The sequence below is a fragment of the Lissotriton helveticus genome, chromosome 7, assembly GCF_964261635.1.
Source record: "Lissotriton helveticus chromosome 7, aLisHel1.1, whole genome shotgun sequence".
NCBI classification, from domain to species: domain Eukaryota; kingdom Metazoa; phylum Chordata; class Amphibia; order Caudata; family Salamandridae; genus Lissotriton; species Lissotriton helveticus.
Window position 1 is genome coordinate 671,556,811 of NC_136068.1, and position 20,968 is coordinate 671,577,778.

Below are 20,968 nucleotides of genomic sequence, written 5' to 3' on the forward strand. Positions count from 1 at the left end.
TTGCTCAGCACAAGACTGTGGCCTGCACTATAAGATTGCTCTGCTTGACCATTGGACTTGGGTGGAGAGGTGTATTTCTCGAGAAGACCCAAGGTACTACCCCCAACTGTCCCCTCTACCTGTATTTTTCCTGGTTTTTCCTTGTCGTCTACATTATTCCAAATGTCATTTCTTCCCTTTATTACTTTCCCTATATGGAGTTTGGTTTTGATGTATTTTACGAGGGGCTATTATGTACGAAAATTGTCACTCATATTTCTGAGATGCAGTTTCACACATTTAATTGCATGGTAGGAATTACTGTATGTGATTATTCACTGTTTTGATCCGAATTAAAGCTTAGACCGTGGATTAAGGGAGAAGGATTTGTTAAAATGATATCTTACATTTCCGCAGAATACTAATGCCAGAATATGAGGAATATTATAATCCACTTTCTTTTTCCAACAACTGTGATAAATGTATGTGCCTTTCCTTCAGTCACCCCGTTTTTTTGCAAAACAGATGATGGACAGTGTAGTATGAGCAAACATGTGGGATTTGGATGAACCCACACACCTTGCAGCAAATCTCTACCACCACTTGCTAGAATTTAGTTTGTTCACATATGTCTTCGGTGATAGTCTGGCTGGGGTTGAAGGAGAAGGCAGCGTTGATTAATTGAATCTCCCTCTGCTTCTCAGCGTGCTTTCTCTCCGCAAACTGCACAGCTTGGTGAACACTGTGAAAAGCTAGCTGCTCCGGGTATTTCCCAGAACCATACTGGATGAAGTAGCCACCCTGTTGAAGAGAACGTCTCACCGAGGGATTGCAATTGGCAAGGAATACACGCACATCAATGTTGTTATAATCGCTGTAGATCTCCTTTAGCATGAAGAGGCCAACTGTGTCTATGAACTGCATGGCTTCGCAGTCAATGATCAGGGAATGCATGCCAATCTTTGGCATGGGGAACTCAGCTGAATTCAGGTGTCTGCTGGATGATTTTGTGGCAACATACTTGGAGAAGAAACCACAATAAGTGGATTTGTCAACCGCTTCCTGAGCTTTTCTGGCTTTTCGTTGCAATACCGCAATATCTAAAGGGTTCACCTTTGTCTTATCGTAGAGCATATTCTTGAAATAGGCCTTGTTGGCGTAATATAGGGAAGCATCGAAGCGAAAGATTTTGATATTTGGTATGTCGCTGAGCTCTTTGTAAGTGAACTGGTCCTCATAGATCTCAGTGTCACTTACTTTAGCCAAGAGAGTAGCTCTGGGTCTCTGGGTGCGGAAGATGACGCAGAGTATGGAGAAACAAACCGCCACCAGCAGACCAATTTCAGTAGAAATAAGAGAAGAGGCAAGCATGCTGACCCACCAGATGACTGTGTCGATTTTGCTGAGACGCCACATGTTTGGTGTGTCTGCAAACTTTCTCAGGGCCCCCCTGAGATTTGCAATTGTGATGACAGCTAGAATGCAATTCTGCAAGGAGTAGAAGAGTGGGGCAATGGACAAAAGTGTTAGCAAAAGAACCATGGCACTGACCAAACCAGTGATTTGAGTCTTGGCTCCTGTTGATTCTCTAAGAAGTGTTTTAGGCAATGCTGCAGAGCATGCAAGAGAGTGGAAGAAAGATGAGATGAAGTTGCACATTCCTATAGCTAGCATCTCTTGATTTGTCCTGGTAGGGTATCCATGCTTTCTGCCGAACATCTCAGTCAACGAGACCGTCATTGCAAAGCTGATGACAGACATGGGGAAAGCATCAGACGCTAAGCTGGGAATGAGGCTAACATCTGCTGCCTTGGGTGGCAGGAAGCCTGTGGGGATCTTCCCACAGATAGAAGAATTGTATTTTCCCTTGAAGTTAAAGTAGTGGGAAAACAGTGTGGCCACAACAAGGATCAAAAACTCCACAGGGAATGGGACCTTCATTTTGCTTTTGAATCGGTCATTGATCTCCTTAACAGGTACGATGACAACCAATGCAACAATGCTGGTAATGAGGTCACAAACATTTGTCTTTCCAATGTATGTGAAGATGTCAATCCAGGTGAGTACAAGGGCCCCTGCTCCATCATGGCTCGGAATTTGCAGTCCAAAGAGATATTTCACCTGGGACGTGAGGATTGTCAGGGAAGATCCTGTCACAAATCCGCTCAGCAGTGGCTCGGACAAATACACAGCTATGAAACCCAGCTGGAACATCCAAAATAGGATCTAAAAATACAAAGTTGATTATGTTAAACTTTTAACAGCTGTGAAAAAATAGAGAAAGACGTTTTTAAAAAAATCATTACAGGTGTAAGAAGCACAAATAAATTACACATTATTATAGAATACATTCTACAGCGAGGTCCTGCCACCATCTGAGCACAGCCATAGGTCATGAGTATTGAAAAATGGCCACCTGCGCCCATTTAATGAATCCCCACGAACTTTGCAAACCTGTAGCTTTTTTTAGAATGCCTGAGAATGCAAAGTTTCATGGTGATTTGTCAAGGGGGTGCAAAGAAAAAAGGAGGGCAAAAACACGTTTTTCCACATACTGTATCTCACTTAGCACAAAATCGGGCAGTCGATTTTCATGGAATTTGGCAGAATTAGAGATTATGGTGTACAGAGAATTTGTTTTGATATTACAGGTAAAATGTATTTAAGGGTAGTGATATCTGTGACCATGGTACTTTCTCTAAATTCCACAAAACTAACATGGTACATGGCGATGACAAGTCCTTAGCTGATTGGATAATGACTACCTTTACTAAAGGCCACCATGCCTGTGTTCTGGTTTAGGGCCTTAGATAAAGGTATTAGGATTTTTTTTCCGCAACCTATTGCCACTTTAGTAAAGTGATCATAGATTAGGGAAAATATAATAATCAGTTTCTATATATTTAAAAATTGTTTTACAGCGTATCGTGGTCCTACCTAGGAAATACCACAGCACTTGAAAAAAATTAAAAATAAATATCTTAAAAAATGTAAAAGACGCTGTAATACACGGTAGTTCACAAATATAGTGTAGTACAGTGTATTTACAATTTTTAACATATTTGATTTTGTTAAAAAAAAAAGTGTATGGAGTACCATGGAAATACCTAATAAATACTGCAAAATTACTGCACAACTTAGTAAAATTACTAAAGAAATATATCCCCAAAAATATCGAACTTACCAGGTAGCAGCACTGTACTCTGTATAGTATTATACATACATTTCCCAACCTATTACCATGTTGATAAAGTAGAAATAGATAGGGAACAACAATAAAAACTACTACGATATCTAAGGCCCTAACACAGAACACAGCCAAAGTGTAGCGAAAACAATATTTCTGCCTTTTAATTTTCTAAAAACAGTCATTACCTAATTTTATACTGGCTTATCATTACGATCTACCATGGTATACCAAGAAGTTACCACAGTATACCATGGCCCAAAATATGACTAACGCCTAGCTGTATTATTGTACTGTGGTACACTTGCCTTATGCATGGTTTTGCATGGGCAATACAATACTTAAGTCAGATTTGCGTAGCAACTTCACTCTACTGTATTCCAGTATACGCCACTCTAGTGTACACTGTTCCACTCTACATCCCTCCACTGAACGCCACTCAACTATACATTATTCCACTCTACGCCACTCCACTCTACACTCTATACCACTTCACTCTATGCTATTACACTGCATGCAATTCCAAAGTACTCCAGTCCATTCTACGGTATTTAAGTGTATGCAACTCCACTCTATGCCACTCTGGTCTGCAACAATCAACTGTACGCCACTCCACTATATGCTACTCAACTATACGCTATTCAACTCTATGCCATTTTACTGTAAGCTATTCCACTGTATGCCACTCCACTCTACAACACTGCACTGTGCTCTATTCCACCTCATTGTACGCTACCCCACTATATGCCCCGCAAGAGTATGCCCCGCAGGAGTATGCCGCTCCACTTTGACACTCCATTCAACGCTATTCCATTCCATTGGATGCCACTCCACTGTATGCTATGACACTCTACCCCACTCCACTGAATGCCACTCGTCTACACCACTCCACTGTACACTACTCCACTATGCACAATTCCACTCTATGCCACTCCACTCTACACAACTCCTCTACACTATTCCACGGTATGCCACTTTGCTCTATAACACTCCACTGTACTCTATTCCACTGCATGCCACCCTGCTATACGCTACCCTACTGTATGCCAATTCACTATATTGTACACTTTTCCTTCAGACGTCACTCCATTGTACGCCAGTTCACTGCATGCTATTACACTCTATCCCACTCCAGTGTATTCCACTCCAGTCTACACTACTCCAATGTACACCACTCCCCTGTACACCTCTCCACCGTACACTGTTCCAATTATGCTACTCCACTCTGTGACACTGCAGTGTATGCTGTTTTCCCTGTATGCCACTCCACTATATGCTACTCCATTCTACACTAGTCCATTGGATGCTACTCCACTCCACACCACTCTACTGTATGCTATTCCACTGTACCCACCACTCTATGTCACTCCAGTCTATGCCCCTCCACAGTATGCCTCTCCACTGTAAGCCCCTCCACTGTATGCCATTTCACTCTATGCTATTTCACTCTATGCTATTCCACTCTATCACTCCACTCTACTTCACTCAATGCTATTTCAATGTACCCCGCTCCATTCTACGCTATTACACAGTAAGCAACTCCACTCTTTGCCACTCTACTGTATGGTATTCCACTCTATCCCACTTCACTGTACACCACTCAATTCCATGCTATTCCATTGGGCGCCAGTCCACGGCATACTACTCCACTGTATGCAATTACACTCTACCCCATTCCACTGTACACAAGTGCAGCCTACAAATCTCCATTGTACACCGTTCCAATGTATGCTTCTAAACAATATGCTATTATAGTCAACGCTACTCCACTGTACAACACTCCACTCTACTCTATTACACTGTACACATCTCTACTCTACTCTACACCAGTCCACTCTACGCTATTACACTGTACGCAACTCCACTCCATGCCAGTTTAATATATGCCACTGGACTGTATGCCATTCCACTGTACGCTACTCCACTACACGTTATACCACTCTACACCATTCCACTCTCCACTATTCCATTTTATGCCACTCTACTGTACGACACTCCATTGCCGCTATTCCACTTTATGATAATCCACTGTACGCTATCCCACTGTATGCCACTCTCGTGTATGTCACTCCATTCTATGCTATTTCATTGGACGTCACTCCACTGTACGCCACTGTACTGTATGCTATTACACTTACAACCACTCCAGTATAAGCTACTGCAATCAACACCACTCCACCTTCTGCCCCTCCAATGTACACTACTCTATGCCACTCTACTAAACTCTACTTCATACTATCCCGTACACTCCGCTCAACTCTATGCCCGCATACCTTATTCACAATTGGCTGCTCCACTCTACAACAGTTTCCAACACTGTATGACACAGCACTCCACTCTACTGTTCGAGATGCCACTCCAATTTATAACAGTTTACTCAATTCTACGATATGCCACTTCAATGTACACAACTTCATTCTATGCTAATCCACTATTCCCTACTTCACTCTATACCACCCCACTGTACTCCACTCCACTTTATGCAATTCCACTGTATGCCACTGCGCTCTCCTACACTCCACTGTATGAAATTCCACTGTAGGGTATTCCACTGCATGCTACTCCACTTTATGATACTCCATTGTACGGAACTCCACTCACGGATACTGATCCGCCCAGACAACATGCCGTAATCCTCGGCTAGAGGCCATCGCGCCCATCGAGCCGATAACACGCCATAATCCTAGGCTAGAGGCCATCGCGGCCATCGAGCACACGCCCGTGGCTCATTTTCGAAATCAACGAGTGCAGAGGAAATCCTGTCCTCTGAACTTTCACATAGTGACGTTAACCACCGCCACGTCACCTGCGTGCGTCCCCTTAACTCCCATTGAGGCCATCCCTTAATCCTGACCAACCGAATTGTATTTTCACGTAATTTAAGGCACCTGTATTCAGGCATGCTTATTTAATGTCCTGAAGATGATCCACACATTTCTTTCTTGGATCAAAACGCTGTTGACACCCTAAAATGCCTCATACATACATTGTGATATTACCATTTACCATGTAGAGGCATTACTTGCAATTTGTTGACTTAAATTGTGGAAATCTTTTCTTGAGAACAAACCACGAGCATTGCCTGAGCCTTCCTTGAATGTTTCCCAGACCGTATGTTTGTATGTTTCTATGTTTATGTAGTAGGATGCAGGCTTGTGTCCCACTCTCAGTATCTTGTGTTGTAGATATCTCAATGAATTGCTTATAAATTAAACATTGAACCTCTGTCCGACTGAACATGTTTAACCAATAGAGCACTGATTGGGTCTGTATTTATTAATTCTCTCACTCCTACTCTTCCCTAGGGACCACTGTTGTGTATAATAACTACAGAGTACGACTGTCCACTCTAAGCCACTCCACTGTACAGCATTCTCCTCCACTCTACATAACAACATTCTACTCCCCTTCACTTTATGGCAATCTACAACACTCTACTACGCTCTATCCACGTACACTCTACTGTGCTACTCCATACTCCACTCTATGCCCATACACTCTGATGTACAACACTCTATTCCACTATACAATACTTTTCAATACTCTACGTCACAGCACTCCATTCTAGTGTAAGAGAATCCACTCCAATTTATAACTGTTTACTCAACTCTACACAGTGGCACTAAACTCCTACACACTATGTAATGCCATTCCACTCTACTCAACTGCACAAGACCATACCTCGCTCTGTCCCACTGTACAACAATCCACTCTATGCATCTCCTCTGTACAACACACTACTGTACTCTATGCAATTCCACTCTACAATACTCTACAACAATGTATGCCATTCTCAGACACTTTATTACAGTCAATATCCCTAAACTCTATTATATAAAACTGTACTATACTGAATGCCACTGTACAATACTCCACTCCAGTCTATGCCACTCTATAAAACTGTAGTCCACTATACGACAATGTATGCAACTATTTATATGCCACTGCACCCTACTTTACTCCAGTCTACTCTATGACACACTACTCCAGTCTAGTCCACTCCAGTCCACTGTATGCTACTCCACTGTATGCCACTCTACGCCATTCTACTCCATAACACTGTATGCCAATCCGTACTACAACACTGTACTGTAAACCATCCCACAAACCTTTACTAGACTGTATGCCACTTTACTCTACTGCAGTCTACAACACTTTCCAATCCCATTCGACACACCACTGTATTGTACTGTAGTGTACAACACAGTACTCCAATTTATGACACTTTACTTGACTGATTAGTACTCCACTCCACTCCACTTTGCGCCACTATACTTTACGACATGCACTCCATGAAGACACTTTTCTCCACTCTATGCTACCCCACTTCAGTATACTGCACTCCTCTCTACTCGACTCTACTACACTTTATAACACTCTACACCACTGTACCATACTTCACTGTATGTCACTCCACTGTCCAACATTCTACTTTACTTCGTGCAACTCCATTCAACAACACCGTACTACACTCTATGTCACTCTACTCCACTGTATGCCTATCCACTCTCCGCCACTGTACCACACTGTATGTCACTGGACGGCACACATCTCTGCGTCATGCTACTCCACTATAAAACAGAGCAGCCCACTCTGGACACTCTCCTCTACTGTACTTTACAACACTTCACGTGATGATACTCCACTTCACAACACACCACTCCCTACTCCACTCTCTGGGCCTGATTCACAGAACTAACTTAAGACAAAATCCTAAACTTACTACTTTTGGTATTCACAGAAGTTAAGATTTTCTTGTCTTAAGACAAACTTAAGACAGACTTAAGACAAAATGCTAACTTAAGTCTGTCTTAAGTCTATCTTAATTTTGTCTTAAGACAAACTTAAGACAAAATCCTAACTTCTGTGAATACCAAAAGTAGTAAGTTTAGGATTTTTTTCTAAGTTAGTTCTGTGAATCGGGACCTATGGCACTCCAATGTACAACACTGTACCATCTAATACAGTCTATGACAACCAACTCCACTCTACGCCACTCCACTGTACAACAAGGCACTCCATGTGAAGATATTTGACTCCACTATATGACACACAATGTAATTACACTTTGTCGCACTTTACTATACTGTGTACTACGTGACTCCACTCCACTCTATTCCACTCTACAATACTCCACATTGTGACACTAGACTTTACAACGCTCTCCTCCACTGTCATATACAACTCTTTACTTAACGAGATTCCACTTAATAACATTTAACACTACAATTTCATAAATTTTTATGAATAAATAATAACCATTGAAATTCAATGAAAAAAAATAAGGTTAAAGATAAGTTATAGTTAGGAAAACAATGTATTCTTTCTATACAAATCCACATTGAACAACACAAACATTAGAAATGTTAAAGCTATAGTTATAAATTAAATTTATAATTTATGCACCACCTTCAAATTACTATAAGACTGTACCATACTCCGCTCTATGCATCTTCATTGTCCAATGTTCTACTCCACGGTATGCGACTCCACCGTATGCCCACCCACTCTACGCCACTGTCCTATATTGTATGACACTCCACAACACGTCACTCTTTTCTACAACATGCCACTCCGCTCTATGACACTCTCCTCCACTGTAATCTACGAAACTCCACTCAATGATACACCACTGTATGACAATTTACTCCACCTTACTCCACTCTATTCCACTGCACGCCACAGTACTCTATACCACTAACACCCTACACCACTGTACAACAGGCAGCTCCACTCTACAATACTTGACTCCACTATATCACACACCATGTTACTATACCTAATAACACTTTACTACACTATCTGCTCCACACCACTCCACTCTACTCCACTCCACTCTATTCCGCTCTTGAATACTCCATGAAACTAGATTTCACAACTCTCTTCTTAATTGTGCAGTATGACACTCCCCCTAATGCTACTCCACCTGATAACACTCGTTTATACAAATTAAAATATATTTGTATTAAAAGATTAATGAAATTCAATCAAAAAATCCAAAATTAAGTGTTGTAAAGGCATCCTTGTTATTATTTTGTTGCTGACTGGTACTGGCGGTAACTCACTCTGACGGTCCCTGGGCTCCACCTAACCAGGTCCAGGGCCAGTGGGTGGCTGAAAACACACTTAGAATACAGTGAAAACCCTAACATACACCAGGGGACACTATGGGTTAGGGTACTCCTATGATTGGAGTGGTGTGGCTCAGTGGTTAGAGGCGGCAGACCTGGAAGCAGAGGACGGCTCGGGACCAGGGTTCTATTCCCGACGCGGCAGGGTCGAGGACCAGGGTCAGCGGACTTGATAACTCTCGCATCGGTGCCTACTCTAACCAGGGATCACACTCGGCAACTCTGGGCATTAGCTTGCCTCATCTCCACAATGGCCCCCCACATACGCCGGGGATGCCTGGTTTCACCTTGGAGATACCCAGTAGGGACCATCTCACAGGGAAAGCCAGGACGGGTTCCCCAGCGGTCTACAGCGCAGAGATACTCCTTCGGGAGTCGATTCTAGCGCTTTAGAAACCCACAATCAATCAATCAATCAATTGGCATGCCCCCCCCCCATAAGGCCCTAGTACATGCTAGGGCAGCAGGATCAAAACTACCCTTAAGTCCCTAGTATATAATAGGACATGACTTATTAGAGGCCACCAGCCATTTCTGCACTTGCATGTGTGCACTGCTGAGGCCTGAGGTCAGTTTAAAAGCATCCATTTGTTGCAGGACTGCTTTAAAATGCAAATTGTGCCCAAAACTTGACTTTGGTGTTTGGGGCACTTAAAATTAATAAACTACAATGTTTTTTCATATTGTTACCCCCAGGGTCTCCCCGAGGTGTCCCAGTGGTGGAGGGTCAGGTATTTATAAGGAGAATACTTTTAAAATACGTTTTATATGCCTTAGGTTTAGTGAAATTGCACATTTCACTCCCCACATTGTAGTAAAGTGCTTTGTAAAAAACACATTTGTGCTAGAAGTACTGTGTAGTGAGGATTTGCAATATATTTACATATTCAGAATCCCTAAAGACTCCTCTAGGTATTTAAGGGGTGTGGAGTCCTGTAGATATAGACAGGGTCCTTATAAAATATGTTTTACAAGCCCTGATGTTGGAAAAAATGCGCATGTCATTTTCCCCATTGCAAATCCCCAGCCACATAGGTTAACATGGCAAGAAGTTATTAATTAATAATTCCTATCAGGAGAATAAGAAAAATATCATTCAAGTAACTCTAGAATGGTTGTTGAATTTATCCTAAAATGTACAGACAAGAAGTTATAAGACTCTCTTGTCTGTAAGACAACAATCCGCCTTTCTGTCATCTGTCTTGATTGGTCAGAGGTAAGTGGATTAGCGAGGCTGCTTTGATGAAGTGATAAGTAGCCCCTGGGGTTAAAGAGCCATTCTGGGAGGAAAGGTTTCTGCTCCATAGGAATGCCAGAGCCAGGGGTAGTGATTGATCATAAACAATAACCTTCAATAGAAGGAGGGGCAGGCAGGAGAAACCAGTTTCATTTACACACCTACTCTTTGAAACCAGCCATCTGACAGGCTTAAGGAAGGAATGTGCTGAGGCCAGGGTGGAGGGAGTATCGAGATTGTCCATCCCGGAGGTTGGTTTAGACAGCTCTTGCTAAAATTAATCAGGTCCAGGAATTCCTCTATTGAGCCCCCTCTCCAAAATAATATCTCTGTTGCGGACTGGGTTACCCACTTTGCCTCTATTTATCATACTGAGGTCGTGACAATTATGTCTGTTTCCCTCCATCATAGACTACGGAACTCGCCCCCACTTTTCTTAACTTTGGAGGAAGTTGAGTGGACCATTCATCATAGTACGGGCGGGAAACCTCCTGGTCCAGATGGGGTATAATTGGATTTTTTTAAATCCATGCCTGTAATTTGGGGTCCCCTCATCATGAATAGTTTTAACACTTCACTGTCTACTACTATTCTGGCCTCATGGTCCATTACAACAATACTACCCATATTTAACAAGCATTTGCAATGCAAACGGTCTCGCCTTTGGGACCATATAAGTATTTATCTATGCAGCACATTATGCTGGGTGCTGCAACCACTAGCTCAAATTAAACACTGCAGTAAGAGATATGACATCATTGTTATATCTGACTAGAGTGGCCTGTGACACACCATATACACCTTCTGAGGCCTTAACTGCACATCCTGGTCTTCATAACTGAAAATCATAGCGTTGCTTATGGCTCGTCCTCAGAGTTTAAAGTTTGTTACTTCACGAGTACCAATAAGTGATTAAAATATTGCTAGGTAAAGTCAGTATTTAAGTAAATTCAACAAAATTCTAATCACTACAACGCAGCCCAAATTCATTTTGATTTCCTGGGCTAATCAATATAGATTGATTTTCAAAAACTAGTACCAAAATATCGACCCCAAAATATCGTTTATATATATATACATTATAAAAATATCGAATTTCTTAAAATTAATGTAAAATTTACAAAAAATTAAAAATAAATAGCTAAAATATACTTACAAATACTTAAATTACCTTAAAATTATTAAATAACTAATGTAACTTATATAAAAAAATATACAATCATATCTGTTAAAACATATATATATATATTAACATAATATTATTAAGACATACACAATATTATTACCGTAGGAATAGGGAGGTGTAAAAATTACTATTCCCACTCCTAGAAGTGCAACAGTAGGGAAAGCGTTGGATAGCGTAGGGGTAAAAATTACTATTCCCACTCCAAAGATTGCAACAGTAGGGAAAGCGTTGGATAGCCTAGGGGTAAAAATTACTATTCCCACTCCAGAGAGTGCAACAGTAGGGAAAGCGTTGGATAGCGTTGGGGTCAAAATTACTATTCCCACTCCAGAGAGTGCAACAGTAGGGAAAACGTTGGATAGCGTAGGGGTTAAAATTACTATTCCTACTTCACACAGTGCAACAGCGGGGAAAGCGTTGGATAGCGTAGGAGTAAAAATTACTATTCCCACTCCAGAGAGTGCAACAGTAGGGAAAGCGTTGGATAGCGTAGGGGTAAAAATTACTATTCCCACTCCAGAGAGTGAAACAGTAGGGAAAGCGTTGGATAGCGTAGGGGTAAAAATTACTATTCCTACTCCAGAGAGTGCAACAGTAGGGAAAGCGTTGGATAGCGTAGGGGTAAAAATTACTATTCCCACTCCAGAGAGTGCAACAGTAGGGAAAGCGTTGGATAGCGTAGGGGCAAAATTTACTATTCCTACTCCAGAGAGTGCAACAGGAGGGAAAGCGCTGGATAGCGTAGGGGTAAAAATTACTATTCCCACTCCAGAGAGTGCAACAGTAGGGAAAGCGTTGGATAGCGTAGGGGTAAAAATTACTATTCCCACTCCAGAGAGTGCAACCGTAGGGAAAGCGTTGGATAGCGTAGGGGTTAAATTTACTATTCCCACTCCAGAGAGTGCAACAGTAGAGAAAGCGTTGGATAGCGTAGGGGTAAAAATTACTATTCCTACTCCAGAGAGTGCAACAGTAGGGAAAGCGTTGGATAGCATAGGGGTAAATTTTACTATTCCCACTCTAGTGAAAATAAATTAATATAATTCACATAATCATCAATTAATCAATTAATACACATTAATTATCAATTAAGAATTAATTCATTACCAATTAAAAATTAATTAACAATGTATTAAAAAAAATACTAATTAATTAATTAACATATTTAATTAATTATAATTAAATTACTTCCCACCCTATTCACCTATAATCCCACAACCCGCTACAGAAAATAAATTAAGTTAATTCACATAATTATCAATTAATCAATTAATAAAAAATATTTATCAATTAAGAATTAATTACTAATTAATTAATTAACATATTTAATTAATTATAATCAAATTACTTCCCACCCTATTCCCCTATAAACCCACAACCCGCTACAGAATTAAATTACACAATCATTAAATAACATAAAAATAATTACTTAAAATATATTAAAAATTCGATATTTTTGATAAACTATATTATGTACTTCGATATTTTGACTGTCTAGTTTTTCAAATTCGATATTACATTACTTACCTTCAAAACAATATTTTTGATGTCTATATTCTGTCCATTCGATATTTTGTCCATTCTATATTTTGGACTCGATATTTTGGTTTGTCTATATTTTGGATTCGATATTTTGACCATTTACCCTCTTGAAGATATAGCAGGTCATCCAGCTGTGTTCCATGGCTAGTACTTATTTTCTAGACTTGCTACATCTGCAGAGTTATGAGTAGGGTAACCTACATATCGGTGCATTATGGGGGTTGTAGTCTTGGTTCATTTTATTTGAGCCAATTGTATCACAACATCTAATAACAAAGGAATGTAAAAGAAAAGACCAAGAATGGAAAAAGTGCTGGCCGTTGGGTACATGGAGCCATCTGGTCACCTTAGTCATAAAGGAGCTACATGTGCTCTGCAAGCCCTGTTTACTTCCAGTAGTTTCCACCTTGTTCCTAGCCCTACGCCCTTCAGTGCCAACAACAACGCTACTGAGAGGCTAAGGACAGAGCTCAGCCCTGAGATATCATCGGGCTTGAAATGCTGCACAATGTCACTTCTACTGTCTCTAGAAATGTGACACAGCTGCCTGTTTAATTGTGGAACTAAATTGATTTTTTCCAATCGAGCCGTGTGCATAGATATACTTTACTCTGCATTATATCACTTTAATGTTATGTGACGGAAAAGGAACAACAGCGTCATAAAAATTGCATGCAGCCCTAAAGTGATCACAAAGCAGTCTGAGAAAATAGAAACAGCCCCTTGTTGATAAACTAAATTCAGAGCAGTCAGTAGCTACAGAGAGGAAGCAGGCAGACTGAAAGACCAAGTTCATATTGAATATACCAGGGATTTGTGAAACGAAATCTGCACAGCATTTCTCCATAATGACTTTCCCGATTTGTGTTCGGGAGTTTTCGCCAATGCCTGCCCTTTCTCTTAAAATAAAACTATATACAAGAACACAAGTAGCTGACTCCATATCTCATCAAACCAAGTGGATTCTGGGGAGATTGTATTACTTTAGCCTGCTCTTCCTCCACGGCGGCAATGAAGTCCGTATAATAAACATGGGTCATAAAAAGGCGATGTTATTTACAGTTTTCCGTCTTAAAATAAGCTTTTGACTCTTCAGCGTTCTATCTAGTGCAGGTCACCTTCACTCACCTATCATTTACACGAGTGTGAGCTATTGGCATTATAAATGACAATGCCTTTTATTTATGTTTTGGTTTTTAAAACATAAATAAAAGGCATTTGTCATTTACATTGCTAATTAGGACACTGACCGGATGGTCCTAACCCCAGTCCATTTTGATTCCAAGCTTCCAATTACCACCTGCCATCAAAGATTTTGTAATATAATTATGAACACATTAGTATGCTTGGTAATATTTATATTGCGAACGATGTTTGTTCAAAGAAAAGAAGAGGCCCATTCTCTGTGGTAGAGTCCACCCAGATGTCCCCCTGCCAATAACATGCTTGTGGTTTGTCCTGTTGAATGCTGCAGGTCCAATAAAGGCATCAGCAGGCAGCTTGTGCACAATGAGTCCCAGTCGTTTATTACCACTTGTCAGCAGGACATTGATCAGGTGCGCAGCTCCAATAGTTTTGACTGATTCTATTGGTGAAAGCTATTGTCAAAAGGGTTCTGATGTGCACTGCAGTCTATGGGTTATAAGAAAGGCTAGTTAATAGAATATTTTATGAAAAAAATGAAACTTCCAAAAAAACGCTATTGAGGGCTGTCTAATTCTTTTCAAAGTGTCACACATAACAATATCGCACAATCTGCATGGTGCGGCTGAGATCATCTTCTGAGCAGCTGCTGTGCGTGCCTGCCCTCTGTTGCTGAGCACTGCAGCCAAGCAGTCTATCTCTCGTTAGTGTCTATCCATTTCTGGTGCTTTGCAGTTTTAAGATATCCTTAGAGTTTTTTTGTTGCTCAGAGGGGAGTAATTCTTAATATGTGTATGCTTTGCTCGTCTTCATTGTTTGATTTTGCTCGTGTGAAAGTGTCATAATTACACTGGAACTATGAAAATGTCACCAATAGCAATCTGAAACATTGGCAGCTATGGAGTTCAGCTCCTGGCGTGCTGGAAATGGAGGGCAAACCGGAGCCATAAAGCAGGACATGCGGATTCTGCTGCTGGGGGAAGGTAACAGGACGTGCTCTAAGGCAGGATCACCTCTCCAAAATCTTACGATTTCCGCCTGTAAGAGGCAACTGGTTGCGCCTCATTACCTGTGTCAGAAAACCACAGTGTCAGTTGGTTCATAGTGCGTTGTAGTACGCTGCTTCCATAGCAGAGCATTAGAAGTTAAATAGCACAGCGCTCATATATTGCGAATATCACATTTAGTCCATCTGTTGTGGCCAGCGTACTGGAAACCGTTGCTTGGCAGCAATGTATATGTGCTCCATCAACCCCCTATCTTATCCATTGCCCACTCTTCCTATACAGTTTTTATACTTCATTTTTTTTCCTTTTACTATCAAAAGGGCTCAGGAGTTGCAACTTGTTGCTAATCCTCTATCTATAAATGGGCTTTTGCACACTGTCCCCAATAAAAAAAAAAAATAACGGCTCCATCATTACTACTCCATGTCATTTTCCTCCTTTCTCTAGCATCCTTTCTGTTTACATATCCTTTCCTTTTTCATTCCTTTAGTAGGTTAAACACTGTCATTTACAACACCAATACCTTTAAATCTCACAAATGCGAGACCAATTTGCATTGCAAATGCTTACTTTTCTTACAGTTGGAAGTATTTATGTGGCCTCTAACCTCATAACCCGTGCAATGGAACGCTATACAGAGACCTTCACTTTTACCACACATGCTTCATATTTTTAATAAAAACTCATAATTAAATATCAACCCCTCAAGCTGTGCTAGAATTCGGAATCACTTCCACGGAAACCTGCGGAACACGTTTTTCGAGCCCAACAGGCAGCGTGTGTATCCAAGAGAGGCAGGGCTGCCAACATGTGAGCAAATTAAACGGTAATAATAAAGATATACTTGGGAGAGTCTTATTAATGCATAGCATATGTTGATTGCCAAATGCGGGTAGGTTAACTTGCACAGGAAGAGCACGTGAAGTAAAAGTGTGTATGTGCTTGCTGATTTCTTTCTCATTCTTCGTGGAGCACCCAAGTGTGTCTTCTTTTCCTCGTGGAACATGACTGGAAGGGCTGCGAAACTCAGCCCAGTAGAGGCTGCAGCTCTCCATTCAGTGCATCCCTCCCCTTGCACAAGCTCTGGTTTCCGAACAAGCTCGCCATTGTTTTACTTAATTCCCCCCTCCACCCACATATAGGTGCATTTTATATTTCGAAGGCACAGAGATCTGCCACCGACACTCAGTTGAGTTTGTGCCTCGAGGTGAACAAAGCTGTGTAGCCGCTGCACACGCACCTCTGTTGCTTGTGCACGAACACTTCCATTGCTTGTTTACGTTTACTGTGGAAGGTCTCTGACCTCACAATCCGTGCAATGGAGCGCTATACAGAGACTTTGAACAGTAAAATGCAGCTCTATGCGTAGTAAATAAAATTAGAATAAAACAGTGCTGAAGCTCCCCCTTTGTGTAAAGAAGTACTCCCACTCTATCCCCTGAAGAGTGCGCTCATCATCATGAGAAAACAGGTACTGGCACTACTATAAACATAAGTGTCCGGCCCAGTTACCCTTTAGAAGTGCTGGCTTGGGAGTAATGAGACGAGGGGAACATTTATGTAAACTGTGGTAAACACCACGAGCGAGCCCCGTCAGAGTCGCTAGAGGTATGCATGAGGTGGTATGGGTGCAACGCGAGGCAGTGGATCGGGGTACTCCCCACCCTCTTCCACCTGTCCACTCCCTGTTATAACGGCCCCCACTCGCCTCACAAACATACAGCACACCTGTGCGGACTGGAAAATCCCTGCCTTAACCACCCCTGCTCACAGCACCTTCTGAGTCACACAAAACTTGAAGGCGGTGAATACGCGCCAGCACCCTGCGTCACAATACAGCGCCTCCTTAATTGTAGTTCTTTATTATTCTTAATGCCACAAGGACTGCCCAGAAACATACCGCCCTATAATTTCGCCAGTCATAGCCTTTCGCAGAGTTGTTGCAGACACAGAACAGTTTTCTTCCGCTTCGGACTGTTTCCGACAGAAGAGTGCCCCTTTCCGGTTCCGGGCCGCAGCTTGGCGTTCTTGAGGTGTGCACACTGCTCCTGTTACGATGGGAGAAGTGGAAAAGGTTGTCCCGGAGGGTCCGCTTTTGTTGCTGGAACTGGGGCGACAGAAGGAGTTCCGGTGTGCGAAGCAGCGGAGCGAGGTGAGAACACGGAGCATATGATGCAGCTCTGAAGAACGGGGGGGCTGCAGAGATCTGGAATCGTGAGCTCTCGGAGCAGGGTATATATACGTCGAGGGCAGTAGGGAAAGCGTGGACGTCCTGCGTTCGAGAAGGAGTTGAGAGTAGCCCTGGAAGCAAGCCGAAAAGCATTTTGAAGAAATGACCATAGAGACCGCTTCTGAAGTACAGTATAAGGCAAGGTACAAGCTCAGTTGGTGTTGGTAGAGAATATATATATAGCTGCGGCGGTGTGTGTGTGTGTGTATGTGTGTGCGCGCGTGTGTGGGGGGGCGGCGGCGGCGTGTGTGTGTGTGTGTGTGCGCGCGACTGACAGAGGCATGGCTGACTTCCTGGCAATCTGGAGATGTGCACCGCTCCGGGAGGCTGGGCATGCGCGTCCACGATGTGAAATCGACGCGGGTGCCCAGGTCTGTCTCCCTTGAGAGCCAACTCCACAGCAATAGGTCTCGAGCGAGCCCTAAAAAGGGTGATGGTATGTCAGCAAAGTGCTACCAACCAATTTCACTCATCAATAGCATGATTACAATCATTGGCAGAGTCATTTATGACTGTGTGGTCGAATGGGCAGCTGCCAAGGACATACTTCCCCCTTTCAGTTTTGATTTCGGTCTAAATTAGGAACCAATGAACAATGCCTGAATTTGGCTCTGAATATCTCCAAATACACCAAGGCCAGGCACTCTCCCATATATTTAGCCTTTATGGATCTATCCACCGCCTTTGATTCAGTGAACAGAACCAAACTTTGTCTAATGTTCCTGGATCCCCCCTCTGGTGAATTTTTTATACTGCTTGCACTCAGACCTTACAGCCCAGATCTGTCTAAATTCGCTTGGGGAGCTTTCTTCTGATTTCTCTTTAAAGAGCTGAGTAAGGCAGGGTTGCATACTGGCCCCCTATTATTTAATTTATACATTAACGGATTATCAGCCCATTTATCTTCTTCCGACACAGATATACCCAGAATCGTTGTCTCCCCAATTCCCGCTCTACTATATGCAGATGATGCAGTATTGTTAGCCCTTACCCCGAAAGCCCTGAGACATCAAGTGGACTGTTTTGCATTCTTTATGCACAATTTGAATGTTAACACTAACTATTCCAAGTCGTACATCATGTCCTGTGGTCCGGGCATGGCGAGGACACACTCTGCACATATGTATGTGTGTATAAAATTTATATTATAAATACTTCATAAATAGTATAGTGTACATAGTTTTTGATACAAATGGTAAACAATAGACTCAAAAATAATAGGTAGAAATACATTAAATATACACAGTTCTAAGGAAAAATACAAAATATCATAGACATTTAAAAGGAGCTCAGTTGAGGAATTATTTCCGCTAACTAACATTAGAAAAAATGTAATCTTCATGATGACACGAAAAACACTAAGGACCTGATTAATGAGGCCCCTTACATCACTTTTTTGATGTTCTGGTGGAGCAATGGGCCGCAGCAGATTTACAAGACCATGTACAGCCATGCGTGGCTTTTCATGGCCTTGTAAATATGTGCATCTTTCATGCAGAACCATGCAGAACACTGCATGAGAGGAGCGTTCCATGGGTGTTGCTGTGTGTGTTCCCATGCAACACCCATGGAATCTGAAGCATTCCCAGATTTACGAGAAACTGTAAACCTGGGAATGCGTCAGAATCTAACACCACCCCCGGGGTGTCGTTAGGGTGGCACAATATTTCTCCTTGTTTTTTCCTTTTTCCTTATGTGCTGCAGCACACAGAGGAAGAGGAAATCACATGAATTGCTTGATTTTTTGCAGGAAGATGTCAATTCCTGCACAAAATCAATCAGCCCATAACGCAACACCATGGCACAAGGGTGCCTGCGTTGGTGCATGGCAGCCCATTGTGTTCCAGGGCAGGGGAAAACGAGAGGAATGTGCCCGATTACATAGATACAACGCATTCCTGCCCTTTTGTTTTGACACGTGGCAGCGCAGCAAGATTCCTTACGGCGCTGCCCTATGCCAAAACCTCAGAAATGAGGCCCTAAGTTCTTTGATAAAAAGGTTTAAGCTCATTTGTAAGAAGATGGACCATATACTGATAGTACTGTTTTTTTCCTCCCTTGACTGCCCACCTGTGGAAAATGACTAAAATTAGGTATACATAAGTGGCGTTCATTTATGTTCACCACAGCCACTGTTGAAAGTAAAGCGACAATCATGAAACAGTAGCCACGCCATCCTGTCCCTTTTAGGCCCCATCGCGAACGTAGGTGGCAGCCATTTTGTGTGTCACGACCTCTCTGCCCACTGCCAATAGCCTGCGCGTCTCTCCCCCTCACTCCCCAGCCTCGCAAGCATTCCCCCGCGCCCCGACAGCCCCCGGTTTCTCCTGCTTGGGCCATAAGCGCACCTCTAGCGCGACCCTGTCTCCGAGCCACATCCCGTGCTGAACCCCCTCGCTCTTTCATCTCATTCAAAGAACAGGTCCTTTAGATAACCTCTTCCTCCCTGCCCGATTGTCCAGCCTGATCCCAGGCCATCACCTAGCCCGACAGATGCAGTTTATTGCCCCCTACAGTAGGACCTCGCCTCACATCAAAGGAGCGGTGGTTAATCAATACCCTCACACCTCCTGATCCGACCGATCGCCCACTTTCCCGTTCCCAGCGGAATGTCCAGCTGCGCGACAACCACCACATGCTGAGGTTGAGGTGGGAACTCTACTGTAAATATGTGTGGGAACGGGGGTGAAGCGGGGATTCCGAGGATGTCTTTCCGTACATCAAAGTATTGACAAGAATGTGTTTCATGTAATAAAGCAATAAACCTGTGTATAAGAGGCCAGGCCTCAAGGATGCGTTTAGAGCACCCTGTTGTCTGATTTGACGTGTTCTGCTCCGTCGGAATAAACTCCTGTTTCCTGCCTTCTGTCTCCAATGCCTGCCTCTTTGTTTGGTAATATTGAATTGTATGAGAGGCGGCTAACGCCGGGCAAACACTGAAGGTTCTTGGTCGACATCGGCCCTACCTTTCTACAATTGGCGTCCCAAACGTGGGGCCCATCAGTGACACGTGGATCCAGTGGGAGAGGTCCCAACGACAGAGTGAACGACTGCAACGATCGGGAAGTGCACCTGCCCAATAGACCCTCGTTTGGCAGCCGATCATCCGAACTTCACCGGTTCCGAGCAGACCTCTCTCGAGTGATCTACGGTCCTGACTGGGAACCATCAGGAGTGCCACAGCAATTACGGAGAATAGAGGACGATCAGGCGCTGGAAGCGGAAGACGAGAAACTGTCCATGCGGTCCGGGTAAGGTCGTGTAAACACGACGAATTGCGAATTGATTGTTTGATTGTTTGAAAATACTAGTATTACTCATTTGAT

General features: G+C 42.6%; 1 protein-coding gene across 1 annotated transcript in view; it reads right to left on the reverse strand.

Moving 5' to 3' along the window:
• Positions 1-580: 580 nt before the first annotated feature.
• Positions 581-20,968, reverse strand: part of LOC144766959 (sulfate transporter-like) — a 117,728-nt gene continuing 97,340 nt past the window's right edge. The window contains exon 3 of the mRNA XM_078650641.1: positions 581-2,205. Coding sequence (XP_078506767.1) covers positions 586-2,205 — 1,620 coding nt within the window. The 3' untranslated portion in view covers positions 581-585. The remainder of the gene's footprint in view (positions 2,206-20,968) is intronic.